General features: G+C 44.3%; 3 protein-coding genes across 3 annotated transcripts; 1 reads left to right on the forward strand and 2 right to left on the reverse strand.

Moving 5' to 3' along the window:
- On the forward strand, nucleotides 1–1,219 carry LOC106648475 (ES1 protein homolog, mitochondrial-like). Its single transcript, XM_014365400.1, has 4 exons — nucleotides 1–210; nucleotides 335–633; nucleotides 723–886; nucleotides 996–1,219. Exons 1-4 carry the CDS (start codon nucleotides 1–3, stop codon nucleotides 1,217–1,219), a joined length of 897 nt encoding a protein of 298 aa, XP_014220886.1.
- Nucleotides 1,220–2,213: 994 nt separating this feature from the next.
- On the reverse strand, nucleotides 2,214–4,157 carry LOC106648476 (venom carboxylesterase-6-like). Its single transcript, XM_014365401.1, has 5 exons — nucleotides 3,966–4,157; nucleotides 3,216–3,890; nucleotides 2,652–3,153; nucleotides 2,463–2,589; nucleotides 2,214–2,385 (listed from the first exon to the last, which is right to left on the reverse strand). Exons 1-5 carry the CDS (start codon nucleotides 4,155–4,157, stop codon nucleotides 2,214–2,216), a joined length of 1,668 nt encoding a protein of 555 aa, XP_014220887.1.
- A 4,762-nt stretch (nucleotides 4,158–8,919) lies between these two features.
- LOC106648477 (venom carboxylesterase-6-like) lies at nucleotides 8,920–11,134 on the reverse strand. The gene is made up of 7 exons (XM_014365402.1): nucleotides 10,910–11,134; nucleotides 10,166–10,849; nucleotides 9,930–10,095; nucleotides 9,537–9,872; nucleotides 9,342–9,465; nucleotides 9,107–9,263; nucleotides 8,920–9,033 (listed from the first exon to the last, which is right to left on the reverse strand). Exons 1-7 carry the CDS (start codon nucleotides 11,111–11,113, stop codon nucleotides 8,920–8,922), a joined length of 1,785 nt encoding a protein of 594 aa, XP_014220888.1. The 5' UTR covers nucleotides 11,114–11,134.
- Between the last annotated feature and the right edge of the window lie 2,450 nt (nucleotides 11,135–13,584).

Below are 13,584 nucleotides of genomic sequence, written 5' to 3' on the forward strand. Positions count from 1 at the left end.
ATGTGGTCTCGTTTTGAATCCCTACGACGCCTGTCGGCCAACGTATCTAAATTGGCCGCCACAAGAAACGCAACAGCGCCAGCGTCTAACCTATTGCTTCACACGAGTGCGGCCTGCCAAGATATACCCTTTCGGGAAGATTCGGAAATAGAACGCGATGTCAGGCGATTCTTGGGGAAACGGCCTCACGAACCACCGAGCGTACTTGTGGTAACGTTCATAAATAATTAAAGCAAAGAAAAGTTATTTAATCATGTCCGTTGCGAAGAGGATCGGGTATACGGAGACATGTACCGCTCCGTTCATATCTCGATTCTTATGGTCGTGCTTCCAGATACTCTGCGGCTGCGGCGACACCAAAGGTAGCTCCACACTCGAAACCGAATCCCTGATCGTGAATCTGCATCGTTACGGATTGTATGCAGCCGTCTTCGCGCCGTCTCAATTGATAAGGAGAGAATGGGATTTCGATGCCAATAGTTTCAAGAGCCATGAACTCCAAGCACGCAGAGCCCATGTCGAGTCCGCCCGTCTTGTCCTCGGCCACAGTGTAAAGGAGTTCCATAATCTGAAGGATTTCAGGCAGTACGATGCACTCGTTATTCCCGGTGGCGCCGGGGTCGGCTTCGTTCTGTAATTTTATTTTCCATAGATTAATTCTAAATTTTTCTAATTTCTCTTTTTCTTTTCTTTTTTATAATTTTTCCTTATTCTATGTACAGAAGCGATTTTCTCGTTCGAGGCGACGCAGGCCATGTAGATCCGTATGTTCGATCTGCAATCCAAGATTTCCACAGTAACAAAAAACCGATCGGCACCATATCTTACGCTGGTCTTCTGGTAGCTAAGGTGATACCAGGAGTACAAATCACCATGAGACGGCCAGGTTAGCATATTCGAATCTTTATCCGAACGTTTTTATATTTTATTTATAAAAAATTTCACACGTTGACTTGGAAATTATGTTTTAAAAATTACAAAAATTAACTGTACAGCTAATACAGACGAGGACTGGAGCCACGATCTCCCGCAAAAAGCGATCGACCTCGCACGTGCATGGCACGCGGAGCACATGGAAGTGCCGACCTCTGAGATCTGGAAGGACAAGCTGGCAACCGTTTACAGCACGCCCGGTTTTACTATCAGGACGGATCCTCGTTCGGCGGTTTTCGATGGCATCGGTAAACTCGTCGAAGCGATAAAGCGAAAAATTGATTAACAAGATGCCCAAGATGCATGGATCTGAAAAATCACCCGATACTAACAAGGATAGCCTTTCTTCGGGTCACAGATCCTTAACAAACTTGTTTGGGGGTCCTCTTGTACATAATAATAAAGCCGAACGATGAAAGACTCTCCTTGTAAGTGATTATACATAGCAAGCATGTGCTATTGTTATGCGATAAATAGTGTAAATTTGTGTTTTTCGTTTTTGCATCATCGTTGTCAACTATTTGTTGTAATCCATTCTCACGAATCTTAATCTTAGAGAGCTATAGTTTTCAATAATCAATCATATCAATAATATGCGTGCGTGTCTTTTTTGTTAGTTTTTAAATTTACTTTCAAGGAGACCACTTTTGCTCCAAGTCATGGATTTTACCCAAACTTACTGAGTGTACTTTGTGCTCCTAGGAAACACGCCAGGTAGGTTTAGTTTGATCTCATAGGCCCCTGGAAGAAGTATAACCCACATGCAATATTTAAATATAAATTATACGTAAAAAAACTCTTTATTATCACCCGATGATTCAATACTTATTTAATCAAGTCTAAGCACATTTTAAGTACTCAGATTTGTACTTTTTCATATCCTGCAACATATGAAAAAATTGCGACACTCGAGCTCTATTGAATCACTCAAACACATGACAATTGTATTTTATTGAAAATCTTGAAAAAAAGTAAGTCACTCTTCCATTACAGGCTCCGGTAAAAAAGTCGCAAAACCAAAATTTTATTCGTACCACGACTACAGCATACAAATTTTTTTCTCTACCATATCGAGCCACGACGAATAAAATTATTCAATGATAGAATATATTTGATGAAAATGATTATCATTCATTCATTATTTTATTTATTCTATTGTATGACAGCTTGTACATAAATATGACCGAAGTTTTATTCGAGAGGTGGCTTTTACAGTACAACTGCTGCGCGCTCATCAGCTACAATCGAATTCACCAATACCGAAATCCAGGCGGAGCCTTTCAGGGCAATATGTTTTCGTTAAAACGAATGCTCGACCAAAAATTTTTTTCCGCCAAATTGTCATTGCTCTCCATTTTAATGTTGCACGGAGACCTGATGTGCAAGTAATCCAACTCGGCGCGTTTAGGATTAACCGGCTGCCAATCGAAGTCGATACCCATGTCGGGAAAGCTGTGAAAAAAGCGTCGATATGGGTGCCATTTTTTCGCTGTCACAAGTAATGAAAAAGTAAAGTAAACCATACGCACCCTTTTTTCGCGACGGAGACGAGAAAACGTATCAATTTTTTCTGCATCAAACGATCCCTGCTATTCAAAGGAGGATAAATGTTGTCTCTGTCGATTATCATGCTTATGTCGTCCCCGTGAGAAACACCTGCGAATCATAAAGGAAATTGATGTCTTTGAAAAACGACGCAACGCCTCGTGCGTCTTTACCGTAGTCCTTCATCGAGTGCGAGTAATAATCGCTCTGGCTCGTCAGAGCTCGGTAAGAATAGTAGTAGACCAGCACCGGGCTCCTGTTCTTCTGCGCCTGATCCCTGGCCGCCTTCTCGATGTCCACGACGTACAGTCGATCGCCCACCAGCTTGATCAATCGGTCCACGCTGCGGCGATCGATCGGTCTGTCGCCGAAGTAGTGCCGCCTGATTTTACGCGCCACCTCCGCGTGCTGCTCCAGCGGAATCGTGAAGTTGAAGTCCAGCAGATGCGGCGCGATCGTCTCCCAGTTCTCGTCGAGCTCCCTGAGATAGGCGTCGTTGTTCACGTACTCCGCGACCGGATAGAGGCCCTCCTCGCTGACTATGCCCGCGATCCACAGAGCATCGAACGCATCGCCGTCCGCGATGATCTCGACCGGCGGGCGATTTACGAACGGCCGATCTCCTTGATACTCGACGACCGGGCCGAAAGGCGTGAACGGATTGTACATCCACGGCTGATAAAAAAATTGTATTCATTTTATTTTTTATCCCTACTTCGAAAGAGTTAAAAATTTACCATAAAGTGTTTGGTGGCCTGAGCTATCGATCGAGCCGGCCGATACCTCAAGCACTCGACCATCTCGGCGAGCTCCTCGCTCGGGCAGCCCAGCAGATCAGCCAGCCGCCTGGCCTTCTCGCGCGCGTGCTCCGTCTGCTTGCCGGGCCCGTAGCTGCTGCCGCTGAACGAGACGCCGTTCTGAAACAGACCCCGGCTCCAGGGCGACAGGTAGTGATAGTGGACGCTCGCCGAGCCGGCGCTGTTGCCGAACAGCGTGATCTTGTCGGGGTCGCCGCCGAAGTCGGCGATGTTCTCGGAGACCCAGCGCAGGGCCGTGCTCTGATCCTTGAGGCCCATGTTGCCGAGCGCGTGCTCGTCTTCGGTGCTGAGAAAGCCGAAGGAGCCCAGACGATAGGCCACCGTGACGACGATCGCGTCCTCGTCCATGAGGAACTGGACGCCGGTGAACGCCTCGCCGAACTGATAGGCTCCGCCGTGGATGCCGAACAGAACCGCCAGCGGTTCCTGCTGCCGAGTGTCTCGCTGAGGAACGTAAATGTTAAGGTAGAGGCAGTCCTCGTCGCCCACGACTTCGTAATCGGGATACTTGTCGTTGTGCTGCAATTGGATGCAGGCGTTGGCGATCTTGGTCGCCGTCAGAGTACCTTCCCATCTCGAAACTGGCTCGGGAGGCTACATTTCGAGACATTAACCACCAGGTAGCGATATAAACATTTTTTTGGTGATGAAAAATAAAAATATAGTTACTCGAAAACGTCTGTGTCCAACCGGAGGCAACGCGTAAGGTACGCCCTCGAAGGCCAGGTATTTTTTGCCCTCGTACGACTCTTTGTACGATCCTTTTATCCTACCGAAGCTCGTTCGAACGACGCAAGGATCATCTTCGCACGCGATCGACGTACACAACGATAGAAGCACGAGGAACCAAAGGACGATCATTGCGCAATTCTTCCGAATAGTACGGATAGATCGCGCACCGGTGTCGTTCGTTCGCGAACTGACCACCTCAAACGTGAGAATTATCTCGTTGCGATTGTGAACGCTTGATAAAACGAGTGATAGCGAGATTGTCCGCAATCGGCATTATTTACCTTTAAAAAAACATTACGAACAGCAGCTGCTTTGTGATGTCAATAATTTAAATGATAATTTGGCTTCGATTATTATAATTATCGAATAACATTTAATAGGTATCGAAGATTTTCTCAGATTGGAATATTTCAAACGTTCAGTAGCGCGTTTGATGAGACTCGCGTACATCGTGAGTAATTTATTAAAGCACATCGTTTCATCTGAGTACACTATCAGAAGCTAAAAAGTTATTAACAATTTAATTGTTTGAAGTAAACAATTGAATGATTCAAGTTGAAAATCTGTTCATTCGAAATTTTTGATTACTGTTTGTAGGATAAAAAATTTTGATCCTGTTTTCCGGGAAAACTATCCGATGAAATTGGCTGAAATTTGTCGCAGTTGTTCACAGCAACAATACGGAGGGCTCCACAGAGCCGTTTTTCGAAAATCGGCCTGGAAAGAAAGTTACGAAAATATACATTTTCTGTGCTCGGTAGGTAAAAATTGTGGCCAAGGCATCACCTTAATCAAAACTAAAGGATTCTGCAGGTGCTCGCAGTATTAAAATTTTTTTTTCAAAATTCATCATTGATGAGATGATATAGCTAGATAGAAGAGTCGATGAGAAGAAAATTATGATCTTGTGATTATCAATGGAAAAATTGAACCTCATTTTTTTTTAAATTCATTTATTTGATAAAGCAACATCGTACATAGAAAAAATGATTGCAAGCATGATTATTGTCACGAGCTTCGAGCCGGAGCCGCCAGACAAATGTTAAACAAATCCTTGTTCTTTAGCTCCTCCATGATCATTCCACAGCACTCGATAGGCAGTCGGTAATGTATCAATTGCAGAAATGGATCCAGGGCCCAATCGCGGAAAAATTTCGTCAATACTTTCTCGCACAGGCGCGAAGAACAAGCCTCCCTAGACTCTTGGGGAAGCTCAGGCAATTTGTACGAGCTTGCGAACTTGTAGTCGTCCATATACGTGGGATTTTTCGCCATCTCTTCGAATACTGAATCGACCAAATCATCGACATCCTGACTCGTCGAAAAATCCGTACTTTCGTACAATCCGTACTTGTCGAAATATCCCATGAGCTTCAGGGCGTCGTCTCGGTTCATTATGTAGCCTCTTGCCTCGAGCAGTTCGACGATGGCCAGTAGGCCCGTCGCAGCAGCCAGTTTAGGTAGATAGCAAATCTTGTCAAGAGCAAAGTTATCGAAATCATAGTCATCGAAATCATCTTCATCGAAATTATCGTCATCAGAATCATCGTTGTCCAGATCATCAAGTAATCTACCAGAGTTGATGTCGCCGTACTCATCAGGGTCACTCGGGGTCGGAAAAATGAAGCCGGATACGTCGACGCCACAATACAGGAGACTCTTGACGGCCATCGGCAAACAACTCGCCACGGCCCATTCCAGCGCTGTTCGGCCCAAATTGTCATCTCGAGTGTCGATCCCCACCGTCTGCTGCCTTTCTTCGTTTGTACTTAAAAATATCCTAATCATGTCGCCGTGGACGTCTCTCCTGGCAATTAGATGCAGAGGTGGCAGACCTTCCGCATTAGCTAAACACGGATCGGCGCCTCGTCTCAGCAGCGACTTGACCATCAGCGCGTTTCCGCACAAAATAGCCAAGTGCAACGGTGTGTTGCCCTCATTGTCCTGGGCATTGATCCCCACTGTCTTCTCGATCTCGTCGATGAGCTTGAAGAATAGCTTTAACAAGTTCGCTCTCTGGTTTTTCTCGCAGAGGATGTGCAGTGGAGTCTGTCCTTTCGCATTGGCCAAAAACGGATCGGTGCCTTGTCTCAACAGCGATTCGACAACTTCCGCATTTCCGCACAAAATAGCCAAGTGCAACGGTGTGTTGCCCTCATTGTCCTGGGCATTGATCCCCACCGTCTTCTCGATCTCGTCGATGAGCTTGAAGAATAGCTTTAACAAGTTCGCTCTCTGGTTTTTCTCGCAGAGGATGTGCAGTGGAGTCTGTCCTTTTGCATTGGACAAACACGGATCGGCACCTAGTCTCAGAAGCAATTCGACAACTTCCGCATTTCCGCACAAAATAGCCAAGTGCAAAGGTGTGTTGCCCTTATTGTCCCGGGCATTGATTAGCACCGTCAGCTGGAGTTCGTCGATGCTTTCAAGGAACATCCGAATCGTGTAATAACTATACTTGCCATTCCGACAAATGACGTGCAAAGGAGTCGATCCGTCCTCGTTGGCCTGACTCGGATCGGCGCCTCTTCTCAGCAGCAGTTCGACTTCCTTGACATGGCAGTACTTCAGAGCCAAATGCCATGGTGTGTCACCCCATTTGTCTTGGGCGTTGATCAGAACCTTCTGCTGGACTTCATCGACGCTCTCAAGCAGCATCGAGATTATGGAATAAGTAAAAAAGTCCTTATTTTTACAGATGACATGCAAAGGAGTCGATCCGTCCTCGTTGGCCTGACTTGGATCGGCGCCACATTTCAGCAGCAATTGTACAATTGGTTCTGTAGCAAACTTCAAATTTGCTGCAACAAAGTACAGTATCGAATTACCTGTTCCTGGTACGAGGCAATTCGGATCCTGGCCGAGCTCGAGGAATTTCTCCGCGACGTCGTCGAGGCCATTTATGCAGGCCACATGGAAATGTGTGTAGCTCAACTCGTCGGTATAATTTACGTGGAATTTGTCGTAAATTTTGAAAAGGTTTTTCAGCACTTTAATTTTCGGAGCCCGCTGGTGCCATTCAGCTATCTTGTGTACTGCTGTGGTACGACGCAGCAGTGGCTTACCATCTTGGTCCACGTCGGGCTCGTCTTTGTAGCCGCTACGCATAACGAACTCGACGATTCCATCATTAAAAGGTAACCTTTTGATACTCGCCATGAGAATTAAATCCATCTCTTGCTTCGTAAAAATTTTGTGCAGATTTGGAAGCTTTTCCTTCCAATCTCTTATTAATAACATAAATTCATGGAGAAATTGGTGTCGATGATTTTCAAACTTCCAATTGAAAGTTTCACGTAACCTCTTCAATTTGTCTAATTGTGGATATTCCACATGTTTGTCGACTGCCTCGACTCCACCTTCGGACCTCTCGCTATTTGACGTAGACATTATATATTTCGAACACCAACACACGACTCACAAACACTGATTATTTAAAAAGTATATATACTTTTTTTCTTTAAAAATCACTCGCTATCGTAGATGAGACTTTGGTGCTCGCACTGCGACGTTGTAATTTGTACTGTCTGTAGACATGCACTTTGATCTATGAAGAAAGTAAAAAAACACGAGGTCCAAGCTATATGAGCTATGCGCGTCACTCGAAACTCGCTGGACTTTCACTCGTATGCGCTTGCGCTGAACAAGAGAAACAGAGGTTCATGACGATACAGAAACATTTGAAATGAAGAGAAGTTAAATTTCAGAAAGAAAATTCAAACGAGTCAGAGGACTATAAAATTTCATTTCTAATGCTTTTATATAGTTGAATGAATTTTAGATAATCTAAACGCTAAAAGTGAAACTTCAGAGTCCTTTTACTTCGTTGAATTTTCTTATAATTGACTGACGCGAGCGCGCGCGAGCAATTCTATGTATCAAAATATGAATGGGAGCTATGCAAAACGATCACGATGATCATCATCAAAAGCCCTGCGAGCCGCGAGCGCATGTATATCGGACTTTTTTCGTATTTATATACACATATACACGCGTACGTATGCATGTATGTACGCATGCACTTGCACTAATATACACGCCACAAATTGCCTCATGCTCTCTCCACCAAGAGAGAGAGAGAGAGAGAGAGTGAGAGAGAGGCTAATTACCAGTGCAAGGCCCTGCGCGCTCGATTCCCTCCTAAATTCGCCACTCTTCGTCATGATCAAAATCCCTTCTCTGTCTCTCTCTCTCTTTACATTCTCCACCTCTGGTCTCCAACGTAGCCAAGGCTACTGCAAACACGCGTGCTCGGGCACATATTTGAGAAAAGACGCGACAAAATTACTAACAGTTTGAACAATTTCATTGTTCTTCATGAAATTGGAGAATATTCAAGTAAAATATTTTACAAAATTATAAATACTTGTCTAAGTATAATAGTATATTTTACCCCTAGCATGCAAATGATTTTTGACATATCTGACACTTAAAAGGGTTTATCTTTATCATGCACTGCATTTTTATGAGATATGAGAGTATCCTTGCGACCATATGATTTATGACAAATCTCATATTCAAAGGGTTTACTACCATTATGTACCTGTACATGACTTTTGAGTCTGGTCACATCTGAAAATAATCTATGGAAAATATCACATGCAAAGTTTCTTCTTTGTTCATGTACTTCATAAGTATGTCGTATGGGGGTAACTTTTTAACCAAATGATTTGTGACAAATGTCACATTTGAGGAATTTGCTTCGATCGTTTACTGTATTTTTTTTTTATTAAAAAAAATGAATCTTGGAACAAAACCATCTGGTGTATTATATATTTTTATATTTTAAATGAAATAGTTTACGCAAATCAATATATTAGAAATAAAAATATTAAAACTATTTAATGTAGCCATGAGATATAATAATAATCGAGCAGAATGAATATTTGCTTCACATAAACTTGAATGAATAAATGCCCAGGAAGCAAACTAGAGTCAACACTGCATTGCCTGTGAAAAATATAGAAGATCCTGCGTTTCTTGGCCCGTATGGTTTAATGATGACCTGAAAAATAGTTTTATCGTATAATTTCACCTGAAAAATTTTTTATGATATGAAAATTAGAAAAAAAATATACTCTGTTTTCGTCAAAATCGATTCTGTCCCAGAATTGAACTTGGGCAAAATTTGAATCGCTCTTCATCTTGTGTTTCGATGGTCCTGATATCTCCAAAAAGTTGAAGGCATTTTTAAAGGGATTGACTGTGGTCCATTTGGGTCCGAAATTGGGAGCACTGCATTGAAGATAATTTTTTATAAAATTCAAAATTCCTTCGAGAGTGTTTTGATTGGCTGATAATGAAAATACAAACCCCGTTCTTGCCACAGTAACCCACATCTTCAAGAGATCCTTACTCATGGCAATATCCGATGGAGTTTTTGGTACGATGAATGGATTGTCCAATACCATGCAGATATCGTCACCGTGACACACTCCTGAGATAAATCATCAAAAGAAATTGTTGTTTTAAACTTGAAAAAAAGGGAATAAAAATGTTCGTCCCTACCGTAGTTCTTCGTGCTGTTGGTCGTGCGGTCGCTCATGCTCGTGTTGGCACGGTAACTGTAATGGAAGAACCAGACGGGACTCTTGTTGGCCGCGGCCTGAGCCTTCGCGGCTCTCTGCGCGTCGACGTTGAAGAATCTGTCGCCGGACATTCGAATCAGCTGGGGCAGCGTCGCGTTTCCTATCGTCTTGTTGCCGAAGTAATTCTCGCGAACGACTTGAGCGACGGCCGAGTGCATGTGCTTGGGAATCGTGAAGTAGTAGTCCAAAAAGTGAGGCGCGATCGACAGCCACTGCTGGTCCAGTTCCTTCAAGACGGCCGGTTTATTCACGAGCTCTGAAAGTCAATGGATTGTTATAATTTGAAACAGCTTTAGATTTTTATGAAACTTACCGGCAACTTGATAAAGCCCTTCTTCGCTGACCACACCAGTGATCCAAGGTACGTCTTGGACATCGCCACTGTTGATTATTTCTACGGGCGATCGGTCGATGAACGGCCTCTTGGAGTTTCGCTCGGCTACAGGGCCAAACGGCGTAAACGGATACAATTGCCACGGCTACAATAAATAAAAAAAAAATATGACATTTCTGAAACGAAAACCAATCGATCCGGTCACCCAAACGTACCATGAAATTCGGCTCGACGCCGACCAGCGACTCGGCCCTCAGCGACTTCATGCATCGCATCATCTCTTGCGGCTCGTGATTCGGACAGTTGACCAGATCCGCCACTCTGAACGCTTTCTCCCGCGAGTTCTCCGTCTGCGTCCAGCAGTCGAAAGCCGTGCCGCTGAAGGACATGCCCGCGTGAAACAGTCCTCGACTCATCGGCGACAGGTAGTGATAGTGCACGCTGGCGCCGCCCGCGCTCAGACCGGCCAGGGTGATCTTCTTGGGGTCGCCGCCGAAGTCGGCGATGTTCTCGGAGACCCAGCGCAGGGCCATGCTCTGATCCTTGAGGCCCATGTTGCCGGGCAGGACGTCGTCCTCGGTGCTGAGGAAGCCGAGAACGCCCAGACGATACTTGATCGTGACGAGGATGACCCCGTAGTCGGCCAGATACTTGGCGCCCATCTGGGTGGTGGCTCCGTACTGAAAGGCTTCACCGTGTATGTAAAAGATCACCGGCATCGACCCGTTTTTCTTGCTATTGTTATTCGGTGGCGGCACGTAGACGTCCAGATAGAGGCAGTCCTCCGAGCCCTGCAGGTAGCTGCCCCACTTGTTTTTGTCGCGTCGATGCTGCAGGCAGACGTCGCGCGTGCGATTGGCCGACAACTCGTTGGCCCATGGTTGCACCGACACCGGAGGCTGCGTAATTCAAATAAATTTAAACAATGTTCTTATGCGCAAATTTTAATATTTTTCTACCTCGAATCTTCTCGGGCCGATGGGTGGCATGGCGTACGGAATCCCCTCAAAGGCCGCGTACTTCTTTCCCTGGGCAGAGATCAAGTAGCGACCCCTGATTCTTCCCGATTTCGTCCAGACGCGAGGCGCATCTTGCTGCTGACTCAATGCGAAATCTATGGCGAAAAAAATCAATATCACCGCCGCCGACGCACGGACGAGCATTTTGAGATGCAACGACGAAAAAAAAACAACAACTATCTGTATACGTAAACCACCGTGCGCGATATATTGCAACGATCGCTTCGCGACTCGCCTGATGAAAACTGATGATGTTGAATCGAAAAAAAAAATTCGTCTCAGATCTTATCGTGCGATAAGGCTTATCTCTCGAAAAGATCGGCGTGTGAATTAATTACCTTCTCGTCGTTTTTGTCGAAAAAAAGCCGAATTGTTTACAATTGCCTTTAGAATACGAGGAATTCTGAATACCCATTTAAAGCATAAGCGATTGAAATAATAGTAAATATTTTTGGTTCGAGTGATTCAGCTTGCATTCATAAAAGTACAAGCGAATTCGGCTGTAATAAAGGATTCGCATGTACGAAAATAAAAAAAAAATTGCCTCGTTATTCCTTATCATTCCGTCGTAATTGTCACGCGTTCGTTAAAAAAAACCAATAAATTCGCAAACTTTGCAATGTTGTTACAAGTTTCATTTGCAGTTATTCGCATTACGATATAACGTACTGCTTTTTAATTCGAAAACTCCGCGGAGCTAGCTAGCTCGAAACGTTTGCAAACTTTTATACGCGCGCCGCGTTCTCCGCTGACGTAAATGCCAGAATTGTGTGCAGAGAGCAGCAGCAGCAGTTATATATACGTATAAGCTAAAAGTGAAAACGAGATTCCGATTAGTTGAAAATTTTCTCGTTTGAAAATCCGGGCCTAGGTCAAAGGATGAGTCGTATTTTACTCTGCGTATTTTTACCTGCGTGTGCGCGGATATCTCGCATGGTTAGGTGGAATTCAAAAAATAGAGAGAGAGAGTATTTCGAGTCTATCTCTCGGCTGCACGAAACACAGACCTTATACGTACGTGTACGCAAGCGGGGGTGGGTAACTTTTATGCCTGCCAGATAAGCTTGAAACATCGTGTGTAGAGTATTACATACGATACGTATCGGAAGTCGACGTTTTCGAACGAAGGGAGCGAACACACGTATTTTCGTGACCGACTTACAGCGGGCGCGCAACTTGTGCAAAAAGTGAATTTAATTGACTTTTAAAAGCTAATGTAATAAAGGCCAATAAATTTTTTCTCGTGGCGAGCGAAAGAGCTCCACATAGTGTGTATGTATTGTATATAGCAATGGGCAAATTCCGATCAATTACCGAGATAATTTCCGGCTCGCGAGCACAGACGTACACACACATATATAGCTATAGGCCGCGAGAAAAAGAGGTAAAAAGAGAAGGCCTCGCGCATACATATACCTCGCGAGCGCGCGAGAATCGATAGATGCACTTGCTTATATACAGTGGGTGTGGATAATAAAACGCGCGCCGCAAAAATAGCCGAGACGAGAGAGAGAAAAGAGCACAGCGGTGCTCGTAAATGTGCTTTGGCGCATCGAGCGAGAGACGAGACTCTGACTCGGCCGTTGTTGCCGTTGGTGTTGTTGTATCCCATAAATGTACGGGCAGGAATATATACCGCAGTCGACTTGAGATCGATGATCTTTGCGCACGTTTTATATATACTGTAGAGTAGAGTACCTTAAATGTATTTATACATTGCCCGCGAGAGAGAGCAAGTGAGAGACGCCCACGAGCTTTTTTCCGCGCGGCCGGACGTTTACCATATGTACACACACACGACCAAGCCAAAGGCTGAGTAAATATATAATAATATTTGCGCGAGAGAATGATAGGAACGAAAAAAAATTGTTCCCACTCTCGATTGAAAATCGTAGAAAAAAAAAGTAAATAAATACAATTACGGCCCAGCGAAAGAAATGTCGTATTATTATATCATGTGTGTGTGTGTGAACGGATGAACAATTTCGCGCGCGCGTGTGTGCACGACTTTTGTCGATCAGAAAGATAGAAACCTTTCGACGCAGCGCAAACAACTGCGACTCGTTGTATTTTACAGTGCGCGAGACAGAGAGAGAAAAAAAAAGAAAGAATGACGATGACCCCGCCGACGCCGACGCTGAGAAGCCTGATTGCGGCACGCATGTGTGCATAGCGTGTGCGCGACTATGTACGTATAAATACAGTCTTGGGCCTGCGTTCGACATCGTACACCCCCTTTTGCATTCGTTACTTTTTAATTTTTGTTGTAAAAAAAAAAGAAAGGTTTGGACGAATGAATAAATAAACCTAAATTTTATGCTTTAGTCTTAATGGACTTTCGACTGCAATTTCGTTTGATTAAATAATGAAATTTTTTCATTTCCTTTTCGCGTAAAAAATCGTTCAATCAATTCTAATGGACATTCGATGCTTTCGTGGAGTCGATTTCTCTTCAAACTTGAACGATAAACAAATTGAAGCGGAAAATGAACAATTTGGTACTTTCAATTGCCACAAAGGGTGTTGATAATCCTTTCGAATCTATTTTTACACGGCACACAAGAGGCATCTCTGACCCTGTCCAGTTCCCCCCTTACAAGCAGCCACGCTTGGAG

The sequence above is a fragment of the Trichogramma pretiosum genome, unplaced genomic scaffold, assembly GCF_000599845.2.
Source record: "Trichogramma pretiosum strain Unisexual culture from Peru unplaced genomic scaffold, Tpre_2.0 scaffold7, whole genome shotgun sequence".
In the NCBI taxonomy this organism is placed as follows: Eukaryota; Metazoa; Arthropoda; class Insecta; order Hymenoptera; family Trichogrammatidae; genus Trichogramma; species Trichogramma pretiosum.